Genomic DNA, 27,939 nt, shown 5'->3' on the forward strand with positions numbered 1-27,939 from the left:
GACAGGAAGAACAATATTCAGACACTTCTTTATAAACCCCTGGCCAAAAGAACCTTTGTAAAACTCTTTCAGTGATTTTTTCTGCCCCTAAATGTCCTACTGTAACGTGACTATGAGCTAAATCTAGTACTGTTCTCCGATAAGGCTGGGGAACTACCAGCTGTTCCACCACATCCTCACCCCTTTTGACAATGTGGTACAAGAGCTCATTATAGATGGCCATGTGGGGATACGTAACCCTGTCACCTGGTACCACAGGTTCCCCATTAACAATCTTAACATTCTCTCTAGCCTTTATTAAGGTAGGATCCTTTAACTGTTCAGATGCAAACAGATCCTACTTTACCTCCAGGTCAGGCACGCTTTCAGTTCAAACTACTATGTCTCTGTTCCCAGCAAGAGGGTCTTCACTGGACTCCCCATCTGTCACTTCCGCAGCCAAGCTAGCAAAAGGCAAAGTGTCAGAAAGTTCCGAAGACACACGTACATCCATAAAATCACCGTGATTATCAACTGGCTCTTTACTTCTCATATCTGTTGATAAACGTGATTCCCACAGTTTCCAAAAATGAGGAAAATCCCTCCCTATTATGGCCTATTGCTGACCCACAACAAGTTTCTATGTTCACTTCAGCAGTGACATAATGTTGGGTATCCCCATGTATGCAAGTTACCCCAATAGGTATTTGCTGGACCTTTAAGGGGTTCACTAACCCAGCTTTCACGAGGGTAACTAAACTTCCTGAATCTAGCAAGGCCTCTACCCGGTTACCCTCTAAGAACACGTCACACATTTGTTTTTCCAGCTCAGGTGAAGGTACCACAGTACAGGCTAACCTAGCAAAGAAAGACATTCTGCGACATTCAAAGGCAGCATCACATTGCATGGGTTCTTGTGTGACTGGGCAATTGGCAATAACATGACCTGGCATACCACACCTAAAACATTTAACCACACGATTATCAACCCGTTTGGGCAGCATAGACCTTTCTAGCCCCATTGGCCTATCTCCAGGGCCAGTGTTTACAGTCTCTCCAGGCTTGCGTTCTCTTATCCGCCCAGCAACGTTTTCCCACGGAACAGTCTTACCAGTATTTACGGAAGGGCGCTGTCGAGGTTCTATGGGTTGCTGGGTGGTCATCAGTAGTTCCTCTGCCGCCAAGTACCTCTCTACCATGTACTGCTACCAGGTCAGCAGTATCCGGGTTTTCATGGCTCACCCACTTGCGCAGGACCACGGGCAAAGATCTCAAATAGCGGTCCATGACGACTCTTTCAACCATCTGGGGACCAGTTAATGTCTCTGGCTGTAACCATTTTTTTGTTAGCTGAATAAGGTCGTGCATCTGCGAGCGATGAGGCCTCTCCATGGCGTACACCCAACGATGCACCCGTTGTGCTCGTACTGACAGCGTGACTCCCAGGCGGGTCAGGATCTCAGTCTTTAGTTTATCATAGTCCCGAGCCTCGGCAGGGCTTAAATCAAAGTATGCTTTTTGGGGCTCACCTGAAAGAAAAGGTGCCAGCAGACTGGCCCACTGTGCTTTCGGCCAGTTCTCACGCTCAGCAGTCCTTTCAAACATGGTCAGGTAGGCCTCCACATCATCAGCCTCTGTAATTTTCTGCAGGAAGTGACTGGCTGGTATAGAACTAGAGCTGGTCGGAGCACTGACGGCCACATCTCCAATCTGGGCTCCAAGGCTCTGCACCACTTCTGCTAAGGCCTCTCTATCCTGACGCTGTTGCCTCCAATTTTCCTCCATTGCCACCTGCTGCTGTCTGATGGCCTCCTGCTGAGCCGCTGTAGCTTGCAGCAAGGCTTTGAGCAGTTCCTCCATGTCAACATATTTTTCAGGCGGCTTTGTAGCTGCTTTCACCCAGGACATATATGAAACACTCAGGGGTGAGTCTCAGCAACTTCACACTGGGCTGTATCTGCATAAACCACCGTTTTCTGCAGGCCTCATAAAGCTGCGGCTTTCATTTATGCGCAGAACGGCATGCTCGCATTCTCCACCAAGTTGTAACACAGTAGGGAACCGGACCCCGTTTCTTGGGGTAGATGGCAGCCGGCAGCAGCTGAGAAGTCATACAAGTCCAGTTCTTATGGTGCCACTGGCCACAACCAGTTTTATTAAAGAGAAAACAAAACAAACATCAAAAGAAAATACCTTGCCTGTCTGGCACTAACTAAACACAAGACGTTCCTAACTGTTTCTAAACAAAAACACAGAGTTCTCCAGTGAACACTGTTTGGCTCACTTGTATAAGGAAGCGTGTTTCTCTCCAGACAGGCACTAACTAAACACAAGACGTTCCTAACTGTTTCTAAACAAAAACACAGAGTTCTCCAGTGAACACTGTTTGGCTCACTTGTATAAGGAAGCGTGTTTCTCTCACAGAGATCCTGCAGTCTTCCCAGGCAGTCTGCACACACTAATCAGGCTAGCAGCCCTATAACCCACTTACACAGCTGAAACCCTGATTAGCCCTCTGTGAGGCCAAAGACCCAAACTGGGCCCAATGTCTGGAACTTGCCCTATATTCAGGGCCTTTATCCAACTTTTGCCAATAAACTGAAAAGGTTCTGACAAAACAAAACATTTTCCTAATACATGTAAGACAAGAACCTGGGACAAACATACCTGCCCTCAAACACTATTCCAGTGATCTTGTTACTACATATATATATATATATATCGCTCTACTTGGTCTGGCACTCCTCTTTCCCGCAGGGAATCTGCTCCGGTGCCCTCCTTAAGCAAAGTAGCTCTGAATATGGAGAATGGAAGGCGGCACTCAGGAGGCTTTCACAAACGTAGAAAACGTGCTTTAATGTGCATCAACGTTTCGGGAGACGCACTCCCTTCCTCAGGACACAGCAATACAAGTGATCACAGTGATAAAACAAACTTAAATACCTTACCGACCCCTGGCTCGGCCACCTCCGGCCACCTCCGTGCATTTTTTACATCCACGCAAGTGGTCTGATTTGCACGGTTTTGCATGTTCATGTATTTTTGTTTTGTTGTTATAGTAACATGTTGCCATGACAACGCTGGTCTCTTGCTCGTGTGGGTCCTCCCCGCGGCTGCGTCGCCCGGCAACGGAGCAACGTCATCCGGAAGGGGCGGGTTCAGCCGAAACCGGAAGTGCGGGCTCCGTGGATCGGGACGCCACTGGCCGTGACGGAGGTGGCCGAGCCAGGAGTCGGTAAGGTATTTAAGTTTGTTTTATCACTGTGATCACTTGTATTGCTGTGTCCTGAGGAAGGGAGTGCGTCTCCCAAAACGTTGATGCACATTAAAGCACGTTTTCTACGTTTGTGAAAGCCTCCTGAGTGCCGCCTTCCATTCTCCATATATATATATATATATATTTATATATATATATTACTAGGGAGGTATCACTCCAAGCACTCGGCTAAATCACAGATTACATAAAATGAAACCCTAGATTTATTGATAGATATTGGAAAAATATCTATCTGAACAGACATCTAAGGGGATTGGTTTTGGTTTATGTATGTGTGTGTGTGAGTATGCGGGGGAGGTCCACAGACCGCATGGGACAGAAGCTAGGCTCCATTTTGGGAAACCTCCCATGATTCCAATGTCTGTAACACATGGTTCAAAAGGGGATGCTAGTGGCCATTTTAGATTTCAGGTTCAAACACATGGCATTCTTTGCTAGGCCATAAAGTCACATAGCAGAAGCCATTTTATAGACTACATATCTCTGCAAGACTCCACTATATTCCAGAATGTAGAAGCTACAACATAATGCTTATGTGCTGATTTTACAATTCCAAGCCAACACAGTATCTCAATAGCCAGAGCTTATTGTATGCTGGCTATGCTATATAATGTAGCCAGTAATTATATACCAACTCCGGTCAGTACCTTTGAGACAAACACATCCTCCTTTATGCTAACTTATTACAGCCTTCCAAGACCAACATTGGGGTACATTTACTAAGATTCGTAATTCCCGAAAATAGGTCAAAGTTCAATCACGAATGACATCGACAGTGTAAAACTGCAACTTTTTGAATTGATTACGATGGATTTACTAAGCTGTCGTATTCGGGTTTTTCTTTTCTTCCGATGTCGATGTCATTCGTTTTTTTTTACCTATTTTTACGGCAGTGATTAGCAAAACACTGCCGTTTTTTTTTACAATCAATCTCGGCCGGATCTGTGTGATCCGTGCTGGGGTTCTTATTTTTTTTTTTTTAAATTAAACAATGTAAAAACCCCCCAAAAAAATGCGTGGGGTCCCCCCTCCTAAGCATAACCAGCCTCGGGCTCTTTGAGCCGATCCTGGTTGCAGAAATATGGGGACAAAATTGACAGGGGTTCCCCCATATTTAAGCAACCAGCATCGGGCTCTGCGCCTGGTCCTGGTTCCAAAAATACGGGGGACAAAAAGAGTAGGGGTCCCCCGTATTTTTAAAACCAGCACCGGGCTCCACTAGCTGGACAGATAATGCCACAGCCGGGGGTCACTTTTATACAGTGCCCTGCGGCCGTGGCATCAAAAATCCAACTAGTCACCCCTGGCCGGGGTACCCTGGGGGAGTGGGGACCCCTTCAATCAAGGGGTCCCCCCCCCCCAGCCACCCAAGGGCCAGGGGTGAAGCCCGAGGCTGTCCCCCCCCCCATCCAATGGGCTGCGGATGGGGAGGCTGATAGCCATTTGTGATAATGAAAAGATATTGTTTTTAGTAGCAGTACTACAAGTCCCAGCAAGCCTCCCCCGCATGCTGGTACTTGGAGAACCACAAGTACCAGCATGCGGCGGAAAAACGGGCCCGCTGGTACCTGTAGTACTACCACTAAAAAAATACCCAAAAAAAGACAAGACACACACACCGTGAAAGTATAATTTTATTACATACATACACACATACATACATACTTACCTATGGCCCCACGCAGGTCGGTCCTCTTGTCCAGTAGAATCCAAGGGGTACCTGTTGAATAAATTATACTCACGAGATCCAGGGGTCCAGGCTCCTCGGCAAATCCAGGGTTAATCCACGTACTTGTTAAAAATAAAAAAACGGTATTCCGACCACGAACTGAAAGGGGACCCATGTTTGCACATGGGTCACCTTCCCACGAATGCCAGAAACCCACTTTGACTTCTGTCTAAGTGGGTGTCTTCAGCCAATCAGGGAGTGCCACGTTGTAGCACTCTCCTGATCAGCTGTGTGGTCCTGTACTGAGTAACAGGCAGCACACGGCAGTGTTACAATGTAGCGCCTATGCGCTACATTGTAACCAATGATGGGAACTTTCTGCCCTGCGGTTGACCTAAAGTGACGTCACCGCTGAGCAGAAAGTTCCCAGCATTGGTTACAATGTAGCGCATAGGCGCTACATTGTAACACTGCCGTGTGCCGCCTGTCACTCAGTACAGGAGCACACAGCCGATCAGGAGAGTGCTACAACGTGGCACTCCCTGATTGGCTGAAGAAACCCACTTAGACAGAAGTCAAAGTGGGTTTCTGGCATTCGTGGGAAGGTGACCCATGTGCAAACATGGGTCCCCTTTCAGTTCGTGGTCGGAATACCGTTTTTTTATTTTTAACAAGTACGTGGATTAACCCTGGATTTGCCGAGGAGCCTGGACCCCTGGATCTCGTGAGTATAATTTATTCAACAGGTACCCCTTGGATTCTACTGGACAAGAGGACCGACCTGCGTGGGGCCATAGGTAAGTATGTATGTATGTGTGTATGTATGTAATAAAATTATACTTTCACGTTGTGTGTGTCTTGTCTTTTTTTGGGTATTTTTTTAGTGGTAGTACTACAGGTACCAGCGGGCCCGTTTTTCCGCCGCATGCTGGTACTTGTGGTTCTCCAAGTACCAGCATGCGGGGGAGGCTTGCTGGGACTTGTAGTACTGCTACTAAAAACAATATCTTTTATTTTACAACAAAGGCTATCAGCCCTCCCATCCGCAGCCCTTTGGATGGGGGGGGACAGCCTCGGGCTTCACCCCTGGCCCTTGGGTGGCTGGGGGGGGGGGACCCCTTGATTGAAGGGGTTCCCACTCCCCCAGGGTACCCCGGCCAGGGGTGACTAGTTGGATTTTTGATGCCACGGCCGCAGGGCGCTGTATAAAAGTGACCCCCGGCTGTGGCATTATCTGTCCAGCTAGTGGAGCCCGGTGCTGGTTTTAAAAATACGGGGGACCCCTACTCTTTTTGTCCCCCGTATTTTTGGGACCAGGACCAGGCGCAGAGCCCGATGCTGGTTGCTTAAATATGGGGGAACCCCTGTCATTTTTTTGCCCATATTTCTGCAACCAGGATCGGCTCAAAGAGCCCGAGGCTGGTTATGCTTAGGAGGGGGGACCCCACGCAATTTTTTTTTAAAAAATAAGCACTTTCCCACCCCTTCCCACTGATATACATGCACGGATCTCATGGATCCGTGCATGCCTATCCAATCACGAATAAAAAAAAAAGGTCTGTTTTTTTTAAGCACTTTTTTACGAGTTGTAATTTTTCACGGCAGTGTTTGTTCTTTTTTGGCTTTGCACTTCTTAGTAAATGACCGAGATTCATACTTAAACAGCCGCGTTTTGACCGATGGTGTATTCATTCGTAATTTTTTACCTGAACTTGCAAAAAATTACGAATGCCCTCATCACTGCCGTGATTAGTGTTTAGTAAATGACCGAGATTAACCGAGATGACACTTTGAAGAAAAAACGGCATCTCGGTCAAAATCGGGAGCTTAGTAAATATACCCCATTGTATGCTGTCCATGTTATATGAGCCATCACAAGATCAGATCACCAAGTAACCACAAATACCAGCATGCCATTGCTACAAGCACATGACCACAGTAACAAAAGGAAGTATGTGTCGACTTCTATATTTCAGTAAGATACACTATATAAAACCACTACAATCTGTTATAAATCACCATACCAGGAATGCTATGCTACAGATTGTCTAATGTTCTAATTACCATTACAGATTACATAATTGCACAGGTACCATTAACCTTAAAGTCAAATGTATTTCCAAATTAACTGTTCTATGCCAAATGTTTCACAACTACCACAAACATATATTACCTATTCCATGCCATTTATCTATGAGATATAGAGAGTCTACTTCACATGCGCACAGAGGGGGGGGTTCCAAGTACCTAGAAACCCCTCCTGGCCACGATCTGTCGCACATCTGATTGTTGTATAATTATTTTTATAGAGTGCGAGCTAAGGAGCAGCAGCTGCCTCAGTCCTTAAATACACAGAGGAAGGCATGCGGCTGGCTGCAGGTAGGGGAGCTGAAGCGCACAGCTCCTCCCAGGAAGTTAAGGTCTCGGCATGGCGATTTGAGGTGAGGAGAATCGAGAGTGCAGTGGCGTAACTCCGGGAGGCAAAGGAAGGATTTGCCTCTGAGCGCCAGCTGTCAAGAGGGCATGGATGAACAGGGTCGGTGGGAGGGCCAATGCACGCTGGGATCAGTGCACGATTACTGACAGATATAAGCGACCCCAGGAGACTGTCTGCATGCAGTTTAGGGATTTTTTTTTTAAGCTGTCTTTATAAACTGCGGGGAGGGAGAGGGAAAATCCTTCCAAATGCATCTCTAACCCATCCACTGCAGTGCTGAGGCTCTCCCATTATCTCAATACAACTCAGAAGAGCAAGTGCTGAGCTCTGATTGGAGAAGCTTGGCGCACGCTGATAAGAAGAACACCCAATTGGAGGAGACTGGCACCTGCTTTCCTGACCCCTGGGACATCGAGGATCTCTCAGCATGGCCCCCCATCTGTGAGTAATCAGCCTGGCTCTACGGGTTATGCTCCTGTTCCCATAGCTCCTGCCTATCTCTGCCACCCACTGCTTCTGTCTCTCTCTGTATTCTGTACACACCATCTGTCTCCCCCTCTCTGTCTCTGTCCACCAACTGTCTATCCCTCTCTCTCTCTGCCCACCATCATTCTCCCTCTCTGACCACCAGCTATCTCCCCCTCTCTCTCTGCCCACCAGCTGTCTCCCCTCTCTCTCTCTCTGCCCACCAGCTGTCTCCCCCTCTCTCTCTGCCCATCAGCTGTCTCCCCCTCTCTCTGCCTACCAACTGTCTCCCCCCTCTCTCTCTGCCAACCATCATTCTCTCTCTCGGCCCACCAGGTGTCTCCCCCCCCTCTCTCTCTCTCTGCCACCAGATGTCTCCCCCCCCTCTCTCTCTCTGCCCACCAGATGTCTCCCCCTCTCTCTCTGCCCACCAGTTGTCTCCCCCTCTCTCAGTCCACCATGTGCCACCCCTCTCTGCCCACCATGTGCCACCCCTCTCTCTGCCCACCATTTGTCCCACACCTCTCTCTGGCCAGAATCTGGCTGCCCTCCTCTCTCTGCCTACCATCTGTACCCCCCTCTACCCAACATCTGTGACACCCTATCTCTGCTTGGAATCTGCCCCCCTCTCTCTTCCCAGCATCTGCCTTCTCCGCCTTCTGCCCAGCATCTTGCTGCCCCACCCTTTGCCCAGCATCTGTCTGTCTCCTCACTCTGCCCAGAATATGACTCCCCCCACCCCCTCTGCCCATCATGCCTCCCACCCTCTCTCTGCCCACCATAAGGCTGTCACATACTGCCTCTTCCCAGCATCTGTCTTCCTGTCCAGCACCTGGCTTTCCATCCCTCTTTCTGCTCAGAATCTGGCTGGCCCACACTTTGTCTGCTCAGCATCTGGCTGTCCGCCCACTCTCTCTCTGCCCACCCTCTCTTTGCCCAGCATCTGTCTTTCCCACCATTTCTCTGCCCAGCTTCTGGCTGTCCTCCCATCCCTATATTTGCGGCAACCCGAACCCCCACCCCCTCTTCCCCCACACAGGCTCCTGTCTCCTCTCTGTGCAATCACTCCTGTTACCTATCCTATATTTGCGGCACCCCCGAACCCCCCCCCCTCCTCCCCCACACAGGCTCCTGTCTCCAGTCCTCTCTGTGCTATCATTCCTGTTATCTATCCTATATTTGCGGCACCCCCCAACCCACCCCCCCCTCTTCCCCCACACAGGCTCCTGTCTCCAGTTCTCTCTGTGCTATCACTCCTGTTACCTATCCTATATTTGCGGCACCCCCGAACCCCCCCCCCCCTCTTCCCCCACACAGGCTCCTGTCTCCAGTCCTCTCTGTGCTATCACTCCTGTTATCTATCCTATATTTGCGGCACCCCCGAACCCCCCCTCCTCCCCCACACAGGCTCCTGTCTCCAGTCCTCTCTGTGCTATCACTCCTGTTACCTATCCTATATTTGCGGCACCCCCGAACCCCCCCTCCTCCCCCACACAGGCTCCTGTCTCCAGTCCTCTCTGTGCTATCGCTCCTGTTACCTATCCTATATTTGCGGCACTCCCGAACCCCCCCCCCCCCTCTTCCTCCACACAGGCTCCTGTCTCCAGTCCTCTCTGTGCTATCACTCCTGATACCTATCCTATATTTGCGGCACCCCCGAACCCCCCCCCCTCTTCCCCCACACAGGCTCCTGTCTCCAGTCCTCTCTGTGCTATCACTCCTGTTATCTATCCTATATTTTCGGCACCCCCGAACCCGCCCCCCCTCCTCCCCCACACAGGCTCCTGTCTCCAGTCCTCTCTGTGCTATCACTCCTGATACCTATCCTATATTTGCGGCACCCCCGAACCCCCCCCCCCTCTTCCCCCACACAGGCTCCTGTCTCCAGTCCTCTCTGTGCTATCACTCCTGTTACCTATCCTATATTTGCGGCACCCCCGAACCCCCCCCCCCCCTCTTCCCCCACACAGGCTCCTGTCTCCAGTCCTCTCTGTGCTATCACTCCTGTTACCTATACTATATTTGCGGCACCCCCGAACCCCTCCTCCTCCCCCACACAGGCTCCTGTCTCCAGTCCTCTCTGTGCTATCACTCCTGTTACCTATCCTATATTTGCGGAACCCCCGAACCCCCCCTCCTCCCCCACACAGGCTCCTGTCTCCAGTCCTCTCTGTGCTATCACTCCTGTTATCTATCCTATATTTTTGGCACCCCCGAACCCCCCCCCCCCCCTCTTCCCCCACACAGGCTCCTGTCTCCAGTCCTCTCTGTGCTATCACTCCTGTTACCTATCCTATATTTGCGGCACCCCCGAACCCCCCCCCCTCTTCCCCCACACAGGCTCCTGTCTCCAGTCCTCTCTGTTCTATCACTCCTGTTACCTATCCTATATTTGCGGAACCCCCGAACCCCCCCCTCTTCCCCCACACAGGCTCCTGTCTCCAGTCCTCTCTGTGCTATCACTCCTGTTATCTATCCTATATTTTCGGTACCCCCGAACCCCCCCCCCCTCCTCCCCCACACAGGCTCCTGTCTCCAGTCCTCTCTGTGCTATCACTCCTGATACCTATCCTATATTTGCGGCACCCCCGAACCCCCCCCTCTTCCCCCACACAGGCTCCTGTCTCCAGTCCTCTCTGTGCTATCGCTCCTGTTACCTATCCTATATTTGCGGCACCCCCGAACCCCCCCCCCCCTCTTCCCCCACACAGGCTCCTGTCTCCAGTCCTCTCTGTTCTATCACTCCTGTTACCTATCCTATATTTGCGGAACCCCCGAACCCCCCCCTCTTCCCCCACACAGGCTCCGGTCTCCAGTCCTCTCTGTGCTATCACTCCTGTTACCTATCCTATATTTGCGGCACCCCCGAACCCACCACCCCCTCTTCCCCCACACAGGCTCCTGTCTCCAGTCCTCTCTGTGCTATCACTCCTGTTACCTATCCTATATTTGCGGCACTCCCGAACCACCCCCTCCTCCCCCACACAGGCTCCTGTCTCCAGTCCTCTCTGTGCTATCACTCCTGTTACCTATCCTATATTTGCGGTACTCCCGAACCACCCCCTCCTCCCCCACACAGGCTCCTGTCTCCAGTTCTCTCTGTGTGCGCCCTCACTCCTGCTACCCATCCCCCATCCACAGCACATCCCAAAAAAACCTCCCCCTTCCCCCACACAGGCTTCTCTCTCTGGTCCTCTCTGTACCTTCCACTGCTCCTACCCATCCCCCATCCATGGCACCTCCAAAAAAAAACCTCCCCCATCCCCTTTGTGCACCATTACCCCCTCCCTACCCCCCGACACTCCCCTGCACAGACTTCCCTCTCCTGTGTTACTTTGCAGCTCCAACACCCCTCCCCCTCCACCCGCACACGGGTTCCCCTCTTCAGCTCTCACTCCCCTCACAGCTCCAAACTTCCACTTACAGAACAAAGGCATCCATCCAACCCCACCTCTCCCCCACAGATTCCCCTCTCCTGCTCCCCTCACAGCAACAAACACCAACCCTCACCCCCATCTGCAGCACCTTTGCCCTGCCTCGCCTACATGAGTTCCCCTTTCCTGCTCTCTTCCCTCATGGCTTTAACCCCTCCATCCACAGCATTACCGATCACCCCCTTCCCCACACACCAGTTAGGGGTAGACTGCAGTTAGGGTGGGGTTAGGGTAGTATTACATTGTGGTTAGGGTTGGAGCGCAGTTAGGGTGGGGATAGGAGTAGGCTGCAGTTAGGGTGTTAACTCCAGGGAGAAAGTGGGTGACACCCAATGTTTCCCTCCCTGTCACTCACTAGTTCCATGTCACCCTCTCCCTGACAACGGGGGTCATTCCGACCCGTTCGCACGCAGCGGTTTCTCTCTGCAGTGTGAATGGGTGCGGCAGGCGCTGTGCGCATGCGCAATGTTGCCCAGCGACAGGGCTCGCCAGATTACGTCGCAGCTACCAGAAGATTGACAGGAAGGAGGCGAGGATGGGCGGATCCGGTCCGTTGGAGAGCATTTTCGGAGAGTGGTGAGTTAAAAACCCACCCGTGTCCAGGACAACAGAGGGCGAAGGAGTTACGTCAAAGCCGGGCCCATCATCGCTGGATCCATCGCACAGGGTAAGTAGGTATAGGGCTACTCTTAGTCTGCTTGAATTTTGTCTAGCTTAGCAGGGCTGCACAAGTGATCGCAGCCCTGCTAAGCTAAAATACACTCCCCCATAGGCGGGGACTGTTGATCGCAGCAGCAGCTAATAGTTGCTGGCTGTGATCAACTCGGAATGACCCCCAATGTCTTCCTGTCACCGCCCATGTGAGGGCACTCCCAGATATTTTTCCAGGGCCACTTATAGTCCACAATCTGTCCCTGGACTCATTACTACACTGTCACGCTGCTCTATGGGCCATGACTAAGGACCCTTGGGACTCCTACCCTCTGCCTCCTGAGTGACTGACAGACTGATGCTGATGGGAGGCGGTGCCACCAGGGATGATGATTGAGGCTAGGCAGATAAGAGGAACAGCCTGGTCCCTGTCTGCAGAGAGAACCAGTCCATCTCACACCAGAAGTAAACTTACAATTATCACTCCTTGTAGCCACTTCACAGCTATCATACACTGCCTCCCCAGTCACCCACTATCTCCCTCTTACCCTCTTCCTGTCACCCACTATCTTTCTGTCACTCTCTATGTTTCTGTCACTCTCTATCATCCTGTCACCCTCTTCTTATCACCCGCTATCTCCCTGTCACCTTCACCATGTCACCCACTATCCTCCTGTCACCCTCTTCCTGTCACCCATTATCTCCCTGTCTCCCTCTTCCTATCACCCAGTGTCTCCTTGATACTCTCTATTTCCCTGTCACTCAATGTCTCCCTCTCATCCACTCCCTCTCACCCAATGTCTCCCTGTCACCCTCTATCTCCTTGTCATCGTCTCACTGTTACCCTCTATCTCCCGGTCACCCTCCTCCTGTCACCTAATGTCACCCTCACCATGTCACCCAATGTCACCATCCCTGTCATCAGCCATCTCGCTGTCCGCCAATGTCTCCCTGACACCCACTATCTACGAAGCGGCGGGGGGGGGGGGGTACTGGGTCTATCACAACCCACCACCGGAAATGGTTTATTTTTATATCGCTATTAGGGGCCTATTTATCAAGTACTAATTGCGTTCTGTGTGCCCCCCCCCCCCCTCCTGCTATGTGCCTGGCTACCCCTCCACTCCCCCTGTGCTGTGTGCCCGGAAAACCCCGCCCCTCCACTGTGTGCCTAGCTCCCCCCACCCGTGCTGTGTGCCCGGACCCCCCCCCCCTTCGCTGTGTGCCTGGCTCCTCCCCTTTGTGGTGTGCCTGGCTCCCCCCCGCGGTGTGCCTGCCCCCCCCGCAGTGTGCCACCCCATTCTGTCTGCCTGGCTACCCCCCCGGTTCTGTGTCCCCGGCTCCCCACCTCATTCTGTGTGCCTGGCTACCCTCCCGGTTCTATCTGCCCTGCTCCTCCCTCCGTTTTGTGTGCCCGGCTCCCCTGCGCCTCCTCCCTTCTGTGTGCCTGGCTACCCCACTCCTCCCCCCGTACTATGTACCCGGAAAACCCCAGCCCCCCACTGTATGCCCCCATACAGTTCCATGCACCTTAGGTATCACCACCCATACAGTCCCCTGCTCCCTGCGTGTCGTCGTCCCCCTACACAGTTTCCTGTGGCCAGTGTGGCCCCCTTTTCAGTACAGTCTCTTGCACCTTGCGTGTTGCTTTCCCCATGTTCTGTGCCATGCGCGGCGCTTTCCCCAGCACTGTCCCCTGTGCCCTGCATGCCACCCCCTTTCCCTTACACGTACAGTCCTCTGCGTCCTGAATGTCACCCTACCCCCGAACACTCCCCTGCGTGTTGCCCCCCCATGCATACAGTACTCTGTACCCTGCCTGTCGCCACCGTACAGTCCCCTGCGCCCTGCAGGTTGCTTTCACCCAGTCCTGTGCCCTGCGTGTCACTTTCTCCTGGTACAGTCTCTTGCACCCTATGTGTGTCACCCCCACCATACAGTGCCCTGCGTTTTGCCCACCCCTGTACAGTCAGTCCCCTGCACCCTGCGTGTTGCTTTCCTCCGGTACTGTCCCCTGCATGTAACCCCACCCCGTACAGTATCCTGGGCCCTGCTTGTCACCTCCCGTACAATCCCCTATGCTCTGCGTGTCACCTCCCACGTATAGTCCCCATGTGCCCTGCGTTTCCCCCTCCCTGTAAAATCCCCTGCACCCTCCGTGTTGTCCCATGTACAGTTCCATGTGCCCTGCGTGTCACCCCCGCACTGTCCCCTGCACCCTGCATGCCACTCCCCCATACAGTCCCCCCTTCAGTACAGTCCCCTGCTCCGTGAGTGTTGCTTTCTCCCAGTACTGTCCCCTGCACCCTGTGTGTCACCCCCCGTACAATCCCCTGTGCCTTTCATGTTTCCCCCCTTTAGTACAGTACCATGCGTGTTGCTTTACCCCGGTACCGTCCCCTGCTCCCTTCAAGTCACACACACACCCCCGTACAGTCCCTTGCATGTCGCCCTATACCTGTACATTCCCGTGTATGTTGCCCCCGCACTCGTACAGTCCCCTGCCCCCTGTCTGTCGCCCCCCCCCCCCCCCCCCCCCCGTACAGTTCTCTGCGTCCTGCATGTTGCCCTCACTGTACAGGCTCCTGCACCCTGCATGTTCACCCCCTCAGTACAGTCCCCTGCACCCAGCATGTCGCTTACACCCGGTACTGTCCCCTGCACCTGTGTGTCACCACCCTGTACAGTCCCCTGCATCCTGCCCTACCCCCTCAGTCCTCTGTGTGTCGCCCTCCTGTACAATCCCCTGTGCCCTGCTCCACTGTACAGTCCCCTGCACCCTGCGTGTCACCCCCCATACAGTCCCCTGCGCACCGCCTCCCCATACAGTCCCGTGCCCCACGTGTTGTCCCCTTGTACAGTCCCCTGCATGTCACCCCCACCCTTGCAGTCCTCTGCGTGTCCCCCCCCCGTAAGTCCCTGCACCCTACGTGTTGCCCCCCCATACAGTCCCCTGCACCTTGCATGACACCCCTCCCTAACCGTCCCCTGCACCCTGTGTTTCGCCCCCTATACAGTCCCCTGTGCCCTGTGTATTGCCCACCTGTATAGTCCCATGCGCCCTGTGCATTACCCTACTGTATAGTCCCCTGCGCCCTATGTGTCATCCCCCTGTATAGTCCCCTGTGCCCTGAGTGATAATCCCCCATACAGTCCTGTGCTCTGCGTGCCGCCCCCGTCCAGTCCCCTGTGCCTTGCTTGTTGCCCCCTTTAGTACAAACCCCTGTGCCCTGAGTTTTACTGTCTACTATATATACAATACAATACAATACAATACAGCCCGGCACTCCTCTGGTAACTCATGTGCCACGGTGCCCTCAGTAAGTAACTTGTAATAAAATGGAAAAAATAAGAATTTACTCACCGGTAATTCTATTTTTCGTAGTCCGTAGTGGATGCTGGGAACTCCGTAAGGACCATGGGGAATAGCGGGCTCCGAAGGAGGCTGGGCACTCTAGAAAGATTTATGACTACCTGGTGTGCACTGGCTCCTCCCACTATGACCCTCCTCCAACCCTCAGTTAGGACACTGTGCCCGGACGAGCTGACATAATAAGGAAGGATTTTGAATCCCGGGTAAGACTCATACCAGCCACACCAATCACACCGTACAACTCGTGATACTATATCCAGTTTGACAGTATGAAAACAACTGAGCCTCTCAACAGATGGCTCAACAATAACCCTTTAGTTAGCAATAACTATTTACAAGTATTGCAGACAATCCGCACTTGGGATGGGCGCCCAGCATCCACTACGGACTACGAGAAATAGAATTACCGGTGAGTAAATTCTTATTTTCTCTGACGTCCTAGTGGATGCTGGGAACTCCGTAAGGACCATGGGGATTATACCAAAGCTCCCAAACGGGCGGGAGAGTGCAGATGACTCTGCAGCACCGAATGAGAGAACTCCAGGTCCTCCTCAGCCAGGGTATCAAATTTGTAGAATTTTGCAAACGTGTTTGCCCCTGACCAAGTAGCTGCTCGGCAAAGTTGTAAAGCCGAGACCCCTCGGGCAGCCGCCCAAGATGAGCCCACCTTCCTTGTGGAATGGGCATTTACAGATTTTGGCTGTGGCAGGCCTGCCACAGAATGTGCAAGCTGAATTGTACTACAAATCCAGCGAGCAATAGTCTGCTTAGAAGCAGGAGCACCCAGCTTGTTGGGTGCATACAGGATAAACAGCGAGTCAGATTTTCTGACTCCAGCCGTCCTGGAAACATATATTTTCAGGGCCCTGACAACGTCTAGCAACTTGGAGTCCTCCAAATCCCTAGTAGCCGCAGGCACCACAATAGGCTGGTTCAGGTGAAACGCTGACACCACCTTAGGGAGAAACTGGGGACGAGTCCTCAATTCTGCCCTATCCATATGGAAAATCAGATAAGGGCTTTTACATGATAAAGCCGCCAATTCTGACACTCGCCTGGCTGAAGCCAAGGCCAATAACATGACCACTTTCCACGTGAGATATTTTAGATCCACGGTTTTTAGTGGCTCAAACCAATGTGATTTTAAGAAACTCAACACCACGTTGAGATCCCAAGGTGCCACAGGAGGCACAAACGGGGGCTGAATATGCAGCACTCCTTTCACAAATGTCTGAACTTCAGGTACTGAAGCTAGTTCTTTTTGAAAGAAAATCGACAGAGCCGAGATCTGTACTTTAATGGAGCCTAGTTTTAGGCCCATATTCACTCCTGCTTGCAGGAAATGCAGAAATCGACCTAGTTGAAATTCCTCTGTTGGGGCCTTTTTGGCCTCGCACCATGCAACATATTTCCGCCATATGCGGTGATAATGCTTTCAAACGCAGCCGTGGTAAGTCTTGGAACAGACAGGGCCCCTGCTGTAGCAGGTCCTGTCTGAGCGGCAGAGGCCACGGGTCCTCTGAGATCATCTCTTGAAGTTCCGGGTACCACGCTCGTCTTGGCCAATCCGGAACCACGAGAATTGTGTTTACTCCTCGCTTTCTTATTATTCTCAATACCTTTGGTATGAGAGGCAGAGGAGGGAACACATAAACCGACTGGTACACCCACGGTGTCACTAGAGCGTCCACAGCTATCGCCTGAGGGTCTCTTGACCTGGCGCAATATCTTTTTAACTTTTTGTTGAGGCGGGACGCCATCATGTCCACCTGTGGTTTTTCCCAACGGTTTACCAGCATCTGGAAGACTTCTGGATGAAGTCCCCACTCTCCCGGGTGGAGGTCGTGTCTGCTGAGGAAGTCTGCTTCCCAGTTGTCCACTCCCGGAATGAACACTGCTGACAGTGCTAGTACATGATTCTCCGCCCATCGGAGAATTCTTGTGGCTTCTGCCATTGCCATCCTGCTTCTTGTGCCTCCCTGTCGATTTACATGGGCGACTGCCGTGATGTTGTCTCTGGATTTATCTGGATTTATCTCTGGACGCTGGAAGGTGAGTATAATTTTTTAACAGGTACCCTCGGATCGTCGGAGACTGTGGCAGTCGGCGTGTCAACATAGGTAAGTATGTGTGTCGGCAGTGTGTAATAAAGTTGTACTTGTCACGGTGTGTGTGTCCTGTTTTTATTTGGGTATTTTTTCCCCAGTAGTACTACAGGTACCAGCGGGCCCGTTTTTCTCCCGCATGCTGGTACTTGTGGTTCTCCAAGTACCAGCTTGCGGGGGAGGCTTGCTGGGACTTGTAGTACTACTGGAAAAAACAATATTCTGTCATTTTACTCAAGGCTATCAGCCTCCCATCCGCAGCCTTTGGATGGGGGGGACAGCCTCGGGCTTCACCCCTGGCCCTTGGGTGGCTGGGGGGGGACCCCTTGATTGAAGGGGTCCCCACTCCCCCAGGGTACCCCGGCCAGGGGTGACTAGTTGGATATTTAATGCCACGGCCGCAGGGCGCTGTATAAAAGTGACCCCCGGCTGTGGCATTATCTGTCCAGCTAGTGGAGCCCGATGCTGGTGTATAAAATACGGGGGGACCCCTACTCTTTTTTCCCCCGTATTTTTTGCACCAGCATCAGGCGCAGAGCCCGGTGCTGGTTTTAAAAATACGGGGGATCCCATGTCAATTTTGTCCCCGCATTTTTAGAACCAGGACCAGCTCGAAGAGCCCGAGGCTGGTTATGCTTTGGAGGGGGGACCCCACGCCATTTTTTTCCGGGTTTTTCCCCGTTTTTTTAATTTGCGGCAAAATCCGGCAAATCGTCCGTTTTTCGCCCGCGGGAATGTCGAATCCGTTTTTCATTGAATATGGTGAATTCCGGCAGCCACCTGCCGGAATTCACCTGTCGAATTGTGTCGAATTAAAAAACGGCGATAATTTGCCGCGATTCGCCGTGAATTGCATATACCCCATAGTGGGTATATCTGACAGGGAAAACACAGACATATATGCACAACTCAATTGATTACATGCCCATTATCTAGGATAGTGCTATATTTCATACAATATTGCACGAATCACTGTGCCCCCCCATCATTTACACTGTACACTGTTTTGGCGGGGACATGTAGAAAATGGCGCTGAATCATGTTTTTAGCTTTTTATGCTGGCTGTATACGTGTTTAACCTGGCTTAATGGAGAGTATATTGCTGCCCAGGGCGCCCCTACCCTGCGCACTGCACCCTTGAAAAGCCGTTGATGTGTGGGAGCAATGGCGCGCAGCGCGACCGCTGCTTTATACTGGCGGGGGTCTCGTACACAGTGCCCGGGCACTGAATATGCAGCTCTTGCCAGTGAAAGGACTTTCAGTAACTTGCTGCCCAGGGCGCTCCCCCCCAGCGCCCTGCACCCTGTGAGTGCCGTTGGTGTGTGGGAGCATGGAGCGCAGCGTGACCTCTGCGCTGTACCTCCGTTACTAAAGTCTGCTGCCGTCACTGAAGTCTTGTTCTTCTAATACTCACCCGGCTTCTGTCTTCTGTGAGGGGGGTGACGGCACGGCTCCGGGAACAAGCATCTAGGCGCACCAAGTGATCGAACCATCTGGAGCTAATGGTGTCCAGTAGCCTAAGAAACTGAGCCTTTGAACTAAGAAGAAGTAAGTCTGACTTCTCTCCCCTCACTCCCACGATGCAGGGAGCCTGTAGCCAGCAGGTCTCTCTGAAAATAAAAAACCTACCATAAAGTCTTTCCAGAGAAACTCAGTAGAGCTCCCCTAGTGTGTACAGAATCTAACTGGGGTCTGGAGGAGGGGCATAAAGGGAGGAGCCAGTTCACACCCATTCAAAGTCTTATAGTGTGCCCATGTCTCCTGCGGATCCCGTCTATACCCCATGGTCCTTACGGAGTCCCCAGCATTCTCTAGGACCTAGGAGAAATAATGTATTCTGGTGCTAGAAACAGTGAAAGATAAAACCTTTTCATTGTCACATATCGGCCACCGCAAGGTGACTAGATTCGATTTCGCTTATCATACATGCAGTGACTCCGACTGTAGGAAGAAGATGGTGATTACAGTATAAACGTGATTCCCTCTATTCTGTCGGACACAAATATTACATTGTAACTAAGGGGTCTATTACTAAGCCTTAAATGGAGATAAAGTCAACGGAGATAAAGTACCAGCCAATTGGCTCCTAACTGCCATGCCAAGGACTGTCTTTGAAAAAATGACAGGAGCCGATTGGCTGGTACTTTATAGCCATTGACTTTACCTCCATCCTAAGCTTAGTAAATAGACCCCTAAATCCCAAGGGTGAATTACTTTGATCCATCACGTATCCAAGGCTGGTAGATGCTAGAATCAAGTGGGCTAAGGGTCCTTTTCCGTAAGGGGGAGGAGTTACGACGCAAGGGGGAGGAGCTAGGCTCCCAGCTTCAGTCTCCTCCCCAAAACACAGCGGAAGCTCAGTCACAAAAAGGAAACACACACATTGTCACCTGAGCGGAAGCGGGTGTTTCTGTCACATGACTCCTGCAGCCTGCTGATTTTGCGGCTCCCCATGTTAACGTACGGTATTGGGATTTAGAGTAAATTCTAACAGGACTGGAACGTCTTCGTCAACATGGATTTTTGCACTGCTAACTGGTATCCTATGGGTGATGTGTACTACCGGTGAGTATCAAGTAACTTGTAATCATTGGATGCCTTGATCTTTATATTGAAAGGTTTGTAAACATTTTTTACGATCACACCATTTTTTAAAGTGGCCAACATGTTTGTATCCCAGTAAAGGGTGTATATAGCTGTGCAGCTGTTCATATAAACAAGGGGTTTGGAGGAGCAGTTTAATGTAGTAAACTAAAGAAGTTGCTGCAAGTGGTTTATACCTTGCTAGTAAATGTGATATTTAAAGAAATGTTCTGACTTATAAATTTATTAGATTAATGGTATTTCCCCCACCATGACAATGTCCTGATGTTAATATGTAGAAATTTTCAGGTTTTTACAGTGAATTTATTGCACAATACAAGCTGCGTTGAACGTCTTTCTGTGGAGTGTATCAACTGAACTGTGTATGCTCTCAAACTGAGTGCACATTGCATTTACCCATTAATCTGAAGAGGTTTAGCGGGGTAATCTGCCCAAAATTCAGAGAGGGCGTGTAAATGTAACTGTGGACAGTGTAAGCAAAAATACAACTGTTTTCATGGGTATCCGGTCTTTAGGTCGACAGTCATTAGGCTGACCGCTATCACTCGAAAGGCAATAGGTCGACATATACTAGGTCGACATGAGTTTTCAACCCCCCCCCCCTAGTTTTTGAGCTTTTTCATACTTAATGATCCACGTGGACTACAATTGGGAACGGTAACCTTCGCGAGCCATGCAAGGGGATACGGTGCACTAATTGGGGTCTCCAGTCACTTTACGAAGAAAACGACGTCAATAAAAGTAAAAACAAACAAACGTTGACCTAGTGACTGTCGACCTAAGTGTGGTTGATCCTATGAACCATACCTGTTTTTATGTGTAGCTTTGAACCTAGTGTAGGGTAGGTGAAAGTGTGTGCTGATGATTTAGTAGCACACAAAGTCCTCAGATTGAGGTGGTAACTTTTTTTCATGTAATTTCCTGTGGCGTGCATAAAGTATATAGTTAATATAATTCTAATATTCCCCCTCCTTCATATAGAAAAATAAATAAATAATAATAAAAAAAAAATAATAATAATAAAAAAAATAAAAAAATAAAATAAATATATATATATATATATATATATATATATATATATATATATATATATATATATATATATATATATATATATATATATATATATATATATATATATATATCTGTATAGCAAACAGCGGCACTCAGAGACTGACAAAGCCAAATGAAAATAAAGTGCTGGTGCTTTTTATTCCATGTTACAGGCTACATATTCCAACGTTTCGGGGCGCACAGGCCCCTTTTTCAAGGTGAGCCAAAATACAGAGTGACAAGAAAACATAAAACGGTTACCTTTATGGTGAAGGAGACCCACGAGTGGGAAGGACAGTAGCGTGCGGGGGAGCGTGGTGGTTCCGTCCCGAGTGTGATGACGTGTGTGCACCGTGTGCACGTGATCCTCCTGCGCGTCACGGACCATCGCATTGCCATGGCAGCCCGACGCCACGGTTGTCCTGGATGCTTGTGGCTGACGCGAGTGTCAGGGTCGCGAAGGAGGAGTGAGATGAGCTGGGAAAGTGCAATGGTGCAAATTAGTGTTGCAGAGATGGAAGAATCATTTAAGATATAACGTCAAATTAAAAAACATGACTGTCTAGAATGATTGAAAGCGGCATCTATTCTTGCCTGATGTAAAGACATCACTTACATGTATAAAAATACATAAACAATGGCAATAAATTGGAATGATAAATACAAGGAAACACTTAAGTTGAACCGATTAGAGACATATTAGGTGGTCTTTGACCCAGAGGTATATGAATAATTTTTCCGACTATAGTAAGTTATGAGCATTTGGAAGGGTCATTTGGATGGATGATTATGGATATGGGGGTTTATTTTAAAAAACGCTCCATTGTATTCTGTCGTTAAGACCCTTTGGTCTGACGGTGTCCAGTTTGAACATCCACGTAGCCTCCCGTTTAAGTAAAATACCGGCTCTATCGCCACCTCTTAAGTTGGAAGGTATATGATCTATAATTTGAAACTGTAGATCCTTTAAAGTGTGATGCTTTTCCAAATAGTGTCTGGCGACCGGTTGTTCAGACTTCTTGGTTGAAAGTGCTGATTTTAGTGCAGATCTATGTAATGCAAAGCGTTCCCTGGCGTTGCGTATGGTTTTTCCCACGTATTGGTACTTGCATGGGCATGTAATTACATAGACAACATGTGTTGTTGTGCAAGTAAGCACATGTTTGATGTTATACGTTGCTCCCGTCGAGGTGGATGTGAATTTAGAGCCTGTAATCATGAATTTACAGGTTTCACACCCTAGGCATTTGTAGCAACCTGCTGATTTGGTTAAGAAGTTGGGGGTTGGTATGGAATCAAACCCTGTGATGTCTGAGTGGACCACGTACTCTTTTTTTTTTTTAATGCTTTTTCCTTTAGTGTGACACACCATGGGCCTTTTATTCCGTAAATCGGTCAAATTTCTGTCCGTTGTAACAATAGGCCAGAGGGCTTTGAGGGCCCGTGGAACCACAGCACTGGAAGTATTGTATTGTGACACAAATGGTATAATGGCCTGTTCATTCTTGTATTTAGGTTTCAGGAGATCTTCTCTATTCATTGTTGCTGTTTTTAGCTCACATTCGCGTAGTGTTCCACTGTTGTACCCTCTACTTTTAAACCTTTCGGTTACGTTCTTTAGAGATGCTTCGAGTTTGGCAGGATCGCTGGTGATTCTGGCTGCTCTGATGTATTGAGACTTCGGTAGCCCCCGTTTCAGGGCTATAGGATGGTGGCTATTATAACGCAGAAGGGTATTCTTATCAGTGGGTTTCTGATATACCTCAGTACTTATGTTGTTGTTCGAGATAAGAACATTCACATCCAGATAGTTTAACTTGCTGGAATGGCTCTGGGATGTGACTTTGATAGGTGAACGTCTGCTGTTGATACTGGCGATAAACATTTCAAATTTCTCCTTGCCGCCAGTCCATAATAGAAAGACGTCGTCTATATATCTGGAGTAGTGTAATATGTACTGTGTATATTCACCACTGTTAAAGAACATTGCCTGTTCTTCCTTTAGCATGAACACATTGGCAAAAGAGGGGGACACATTGCTCCCCATAGAGCAGCCGTTTAGTTGGCGGTAAAACTTCCCGTCAAATAAAAAGTAGTTGTGGGTCAGTGTTAATTCAAGTAGTTGAAGGAATAGTCCATGGTCCAAGTTGTCCCTATTGGATTGGATCAGAAATGCCCTCATTGCAACTAGCCCTTGGTCGTGTGGGATGCTCGTATAGAGACTGCAAATATCTACCGTGCAGATAATGGTCCCCGTAGGTACTGTGCCAACTGTTTTAAGTTGATTAAGAAAACTGGTGGCGTCCTTAATGTAATTGGGTTGTTTCAGAATGAGTGGTTGCAGAATGCTGTCCAGGAAGATAGAAATCGGTTGGTAAAGTGCGTTGTGCGCAGGAATTATAGGTCTGCCAGGTGGATGGACCAAACTCTTATGTATTTTGGGTACTAAAAATAATAGTGGCACTACCGGGAACTCTTGCTTGAGGGCCTTGCATAATTTGCTGGATATGAGGCCTGTAGAGCATGCTGTGTCAAGTATGGTATCTACTTCAGCTTTAAATTGTTTGGTCGGATCGGTGGCCAGTGCTTCGTATACCGTCGTGTCGTCCAATTGTCGATATGTCTCACGTTTATAATCGGTCAGGTTCATTATAACTATCCCGCCCCCCTTGTCGGCGGGGCGGATTACAATGTCCTTGTAAGTGCCCATGTTTTTGAGTGCCTTTAAATTCAGATCTTGACATATTATAATGATGGTTCTGGTCGGCACTAGTGTATTTTATTATGGAATCGTCCAACAATCGTGTAAATGTTTTAATTGACGGGTTGGATGAGGGAGGATCAAATTTAGAATTCCGGACCGAGTTAATGAAATTCTGATGCGGTTCTGGAGTGGTTGGGGAAGACTGCTCGTGGAAGAATTCGTGCAAACGCAACTTCAAACAGCGACAGTGATTTTGCCCTGGCTGATACCGAAGGTCCCACGACACCTCAGGAGCCCCCTTTAGGGGCAAAGCCTGCCGCAGTGGCAGGCACAAAAACCAGAGGACGCCCACCCGCAAGGGACAACAAAACAAAAGGCTCCAAAAACAACAAGAAGTGAACATGATATATAATCTTTCAGACCGGGTTCTCACTGATCTGGAAATTCAAGTCCTTAACCACGGTTTATCATTTGTCCCCACTAATAAGTTTGATGATCTCACCTGGCAAACTGAACTTCATAAGTTCACCCGCAAACTCCGTTTGCACGAATTCTTCCACGAGCAGTCTTCCCCAACCACTCCAGAACCGCATCAGAATTTCATTAACTCGGTCCGGAATTCTAAATTTGATCCTCCCTCATCCAACCCGTCAATTAAAACCTTTACACGATTGTTGGACGATTCCATAATAAAATACACTAGTGCCGACCAGAACCATCATTATAATATGTCAAGATCTGAATTTAAGGCACTCAAAAACATGGGCACTTACAAGGACATTGTAATCCGCCCCGCCGACAAGGGGGGCGGGATAGTTATAATGAACCTGACCGATTATAAACGTGAGACATATCGACAATTGGACGACACGACGGTATACGAAGCACTGGCCACCGATCCGACCAAACAATTTAAAGCTGAAGTAGATACCATACTTGACACAGCATGCTCTACAGGCCTCATATCCAGCAAATTATGCAAGGCCCTCAAGCAAGAGTTCCCGGTAGTGCCACTATTATTTTTAGTACCCAAAATACATAAGAGTTTGGTCCATCCACCTGGCAGACCTATAATTCCTGCGCACAACGCACTTTACCAACCGATTTCTATCTTCCTGGACAGCATTCTACAACCACTCATTCTGAAACAACCCAATTACATTAAGGACGCCACCAGTTTTCTTAATCAACTTAAAACAGTTGGCACAGTACCTACGGGGACCATTATCTGCACGGTAGATATTTGCAGTCTCTATACGAGCATCCCACACGACCAAGGGCTAGTTGCAATGAGGGCATTTCTGATCCAATCCAATATGGACAACTTGGACCATGGACTATTCCTTCAACTACTTGAATTAACACTGACCCACAACTACTTTTTATTTGACGGGAAGTTTTACCGCCAACTAAACGGCTGCTCTATGGGGAGCAATGTGTCCCCCTCTTTTGCCAATGTGTTCATGCTAAAGGAAGAACAGGCAATGTTCTTTAACAGTGGTGAATATACACAGTACATATTACACTACTCCAGATATATAGACGACGTCTTTCTATTATGGACTGGCGGCAAGGAGAAATTTGAAATGTTTATCGCCAGTATCAACAGCAGACGTTCACCTATCAAAGTCACATCCCAGAGCCATTCCAGCAAGTTAAACTATCTGGATGTGAATGTTCTTATCTCGAACAACAACATAAGTACTGAGGTATATCAGAAACCCACTGATAAGAATACCCTTCTGCGTTATAATAGCCACCATCCTATAGCCCTGAAACGGGGGCTACCGAAGTCTCAATACATCAGAGCAGCCAGAATCACCAGCGATCCTGCCAAACTCGAAGCATCTCTAAAGAACGTAACCGAAAGGTTTAAAAGTAGAGGGTACAACAGTGGAACACTACGCGAATGTGAGCTAAAAACAGCAACAATGAATAGAGAAGATCTCCTGAAACCTAAATACAAGAATGAACAGGCCATTATACCATTTGTGTCACAATACAATACTTCCAGTGCTGTGGTTCCACGGGCCCTCAAAGCCCTCTGGCCTATTGTTACAACGGACAGAAATTTGACCGATTTACGGAATAAAAGGCCCATGATGTGTCACACTAAAGGAAAAAGCATAAAAGAGTACGTGGTCCACTCAGACATCACAGGGTTTGATTCCATACCAACCCCCAACTTCTTAACCAAATCAGCAGGTTGCTACAAATGCCTAGGGTGTGAAACCTGTAAATTCATGATTACAGGCTCTAAATTCACATCCACCTCGACGGGAGCAACGTATAACATCAAACATGTGCTTACTTGCACAACAACACATGTTGTCTATGTAATTACATGCCCATGCAAGTACCAATACGTGGGAAAAACCATACGCAACGCCAGGGAACGCTTTGCATTACATAGATCTGCACTAAAATCAGCACTTTCAACCAAGAAGTCTGAACAACCGGTCGCCAGACACTATTTGGAAAAGCATCACACTTTAGAGGATCTACAGTTTCAAATTATAGATCATATACCTTCCAACTTAAGAGGTGGCGATAGAGCCGGTATTTTACTTAAACGGGAGGCTACGTGGATGTTCAAACTGGACACCGTCAGACCAAAGGGTCTTAACGACAGAATACAATGGAGCGTTTTTTAAAATAAACCCCCATATCCATAATCATCCATCCAAATGACCCTTCCAAATGCTCATAACTTACTATAGTCGGAAAAATTATTCATATACCTCTGGGTCAAAGACCACCTAATATGTCTCTAATCGGTTCAACTTAAGTGTTTCCTTGTATTTATCATTCCAATTTATTGCCATTGTTTATGTATTTTTATACATGTAAGTGATGTCTTTACATCAGGCAAGAATAGATGCCGCTTTCAATCATTCTAGACAGTCATGTTTTTTAATTTGACGTTATATCTTAAATGATTCTTCCATCTCTGCAACACTAATTTGCACCATTGCACTTTCCCAGCTCATCTCACTCCTCCTTCGCGACCCTGACACTCGCGTCAGCCACAAGCATCCAGGACAACCGTGGCGTCGGGCTGCCATGGCAACGCGATGGTCCGTGACGCGCAGGAGGATCACGTGCACACGGTGCACACACGTCATCACACTCGGGACGGAACCACCACGCTCCCCCGCACGCTGCTGTCCTTCCCACTCGTGGGTCTCCTTCACCATAAAGGTAACTGTTTTATGTTTTCTTGTCACTCTGTATTTTGGCTCACCTTGAAAAAGGGGCCTGTGCGCCCCGAAACGTTGGAATATGTAGCCTGTAACATGGAATAAAAAGCACCAGCACTTTATTTTCATTTGGCTTTGTCAGTCTCTGAGTGCCGCTGTTTGCTATACAGCCATTTATCTGCATTTACTACTCCAGAAGGCACCTGAGCAGTTTGTTTCACTTTGAGGAGAGTGCCGATCCGCCACCAGTCGCTATATATATATATATATATATGTATGTGTATATATATATATATATATATGTATGTATATATATATATATATATATATATATATATATATATATATAATATTAATGTAACTGAATTTCACCCCCCCCCCCCCCCCCCTATTCTTTTTTTTTTTTTTTTTTTTTATATTTAAAAAAAAAAAAAAAAAACTTTGGTAGTATGTCTTTTGTTATGGAAAGCTGTCATGTTTTCATGGGTGAATAATTTGCACCTGAAAAAGAAGCTGCTTGTATTGTCCCCACTAATGCATTTTACTATAAAACAAGGTGCTGATACTCCCCTAAAGTTAAAAGATGTATAGTAGCTTCCTCACTCTGGACAAATGTGCAGATACTGTTTTTACTCTTACGTCCTAGAGGATGCTGGGGTCCATGTTAGTACCATGGGGCATAGATGGGTACACCAGGAGCCATGGGCACTTTAAGAGTTTGATAGTGTGGGCTGGCTTTTCCCTCTACCAGACTCCGTTTAGAAAATGTGCCCGGTGGAGTCGGGCACAGCTAGGGGAGCTCCTAGAGCTTCTTTGGTTTTATTTTTTCTCTGACGTCCTAGTGGATGCTGGGGACTCCGTCAGGACCATGGGGATATAGCGGCTCCGCAGGAGACAGGGCACAATAATAAAAGCTTTAGGATCAGGTGGTGTGCACTGGCTCCTCCCCCTATGACCCTCCTCCAAGCCTCAGTTAGATTTTTGTGCC

The 27,939-nt window shown here is 48.9% G+C and overlaps 1 protein-coding gene and 1 long non-coding RNA gene across 5 annotated transcripts in view; one reads left to right on the forward strand and one right to left on the reverse strand.

Annotated features, from left to right (window-relative positions):
- The window catches only part of LOC134945070 (uncharacterized), a 123,742-nt gene extending 104,059 nt beyond the window's left edge, over window positions 1–19,683 (reverse strand). The window contains exon 1 of the long non-coding RNA XR_010182034.1: window positions 19,605–19,683. This is a non-coding gene — a long non-coding RNA (uncharacterized LOC134945070). The remainder of the gene's footprint in view (window positions 1–19,604) is intronic.
- A 66-nt stretch (window positions 19,684–19,749) lies between these two features.
- VPS16 (VPS16 core subunit of CORVET and HOPS complexes) overlaps window positions 19,750–27,939 on the forward strand; it is a 959,900-nt gene continuing 951,710 nt past the window's right edge. For 2 of the 4 annotated variants that reach the window (XM_063934117.1, XM_063934116.1), the window contains exon 1: window positions 19,750–19,955. In XM_063934117.1, the coding sequence (XP_063790187.1) occupies window positions 19,906–19,955 (50 nt within the window). In that variant the 5' untranslated portion in view covers window positions 19,750–19,905. The remainder of the gene's footprint in view (window positions 19,956–27,939) is intronic. The other 2 variants (XM_063934114.1, XM_063934115.1) reach the window with 1 other exon arrangement.

This window comes from Pseudophryne corroboree, chromosome 7 (assembly GCF_028390025.1).
Source record: "Pseudophryne corroboree isolate aPseCor3 chromosome 7, aPseCor3.hap2, whole genome shotgun sequence".
Taxonomy (NCBI): Eukaryota; Metazoa; Chordata; class Amphibia; order Anura; family Myobatrachidae; genus Pseudophryne; species Pseudophryne corroboree.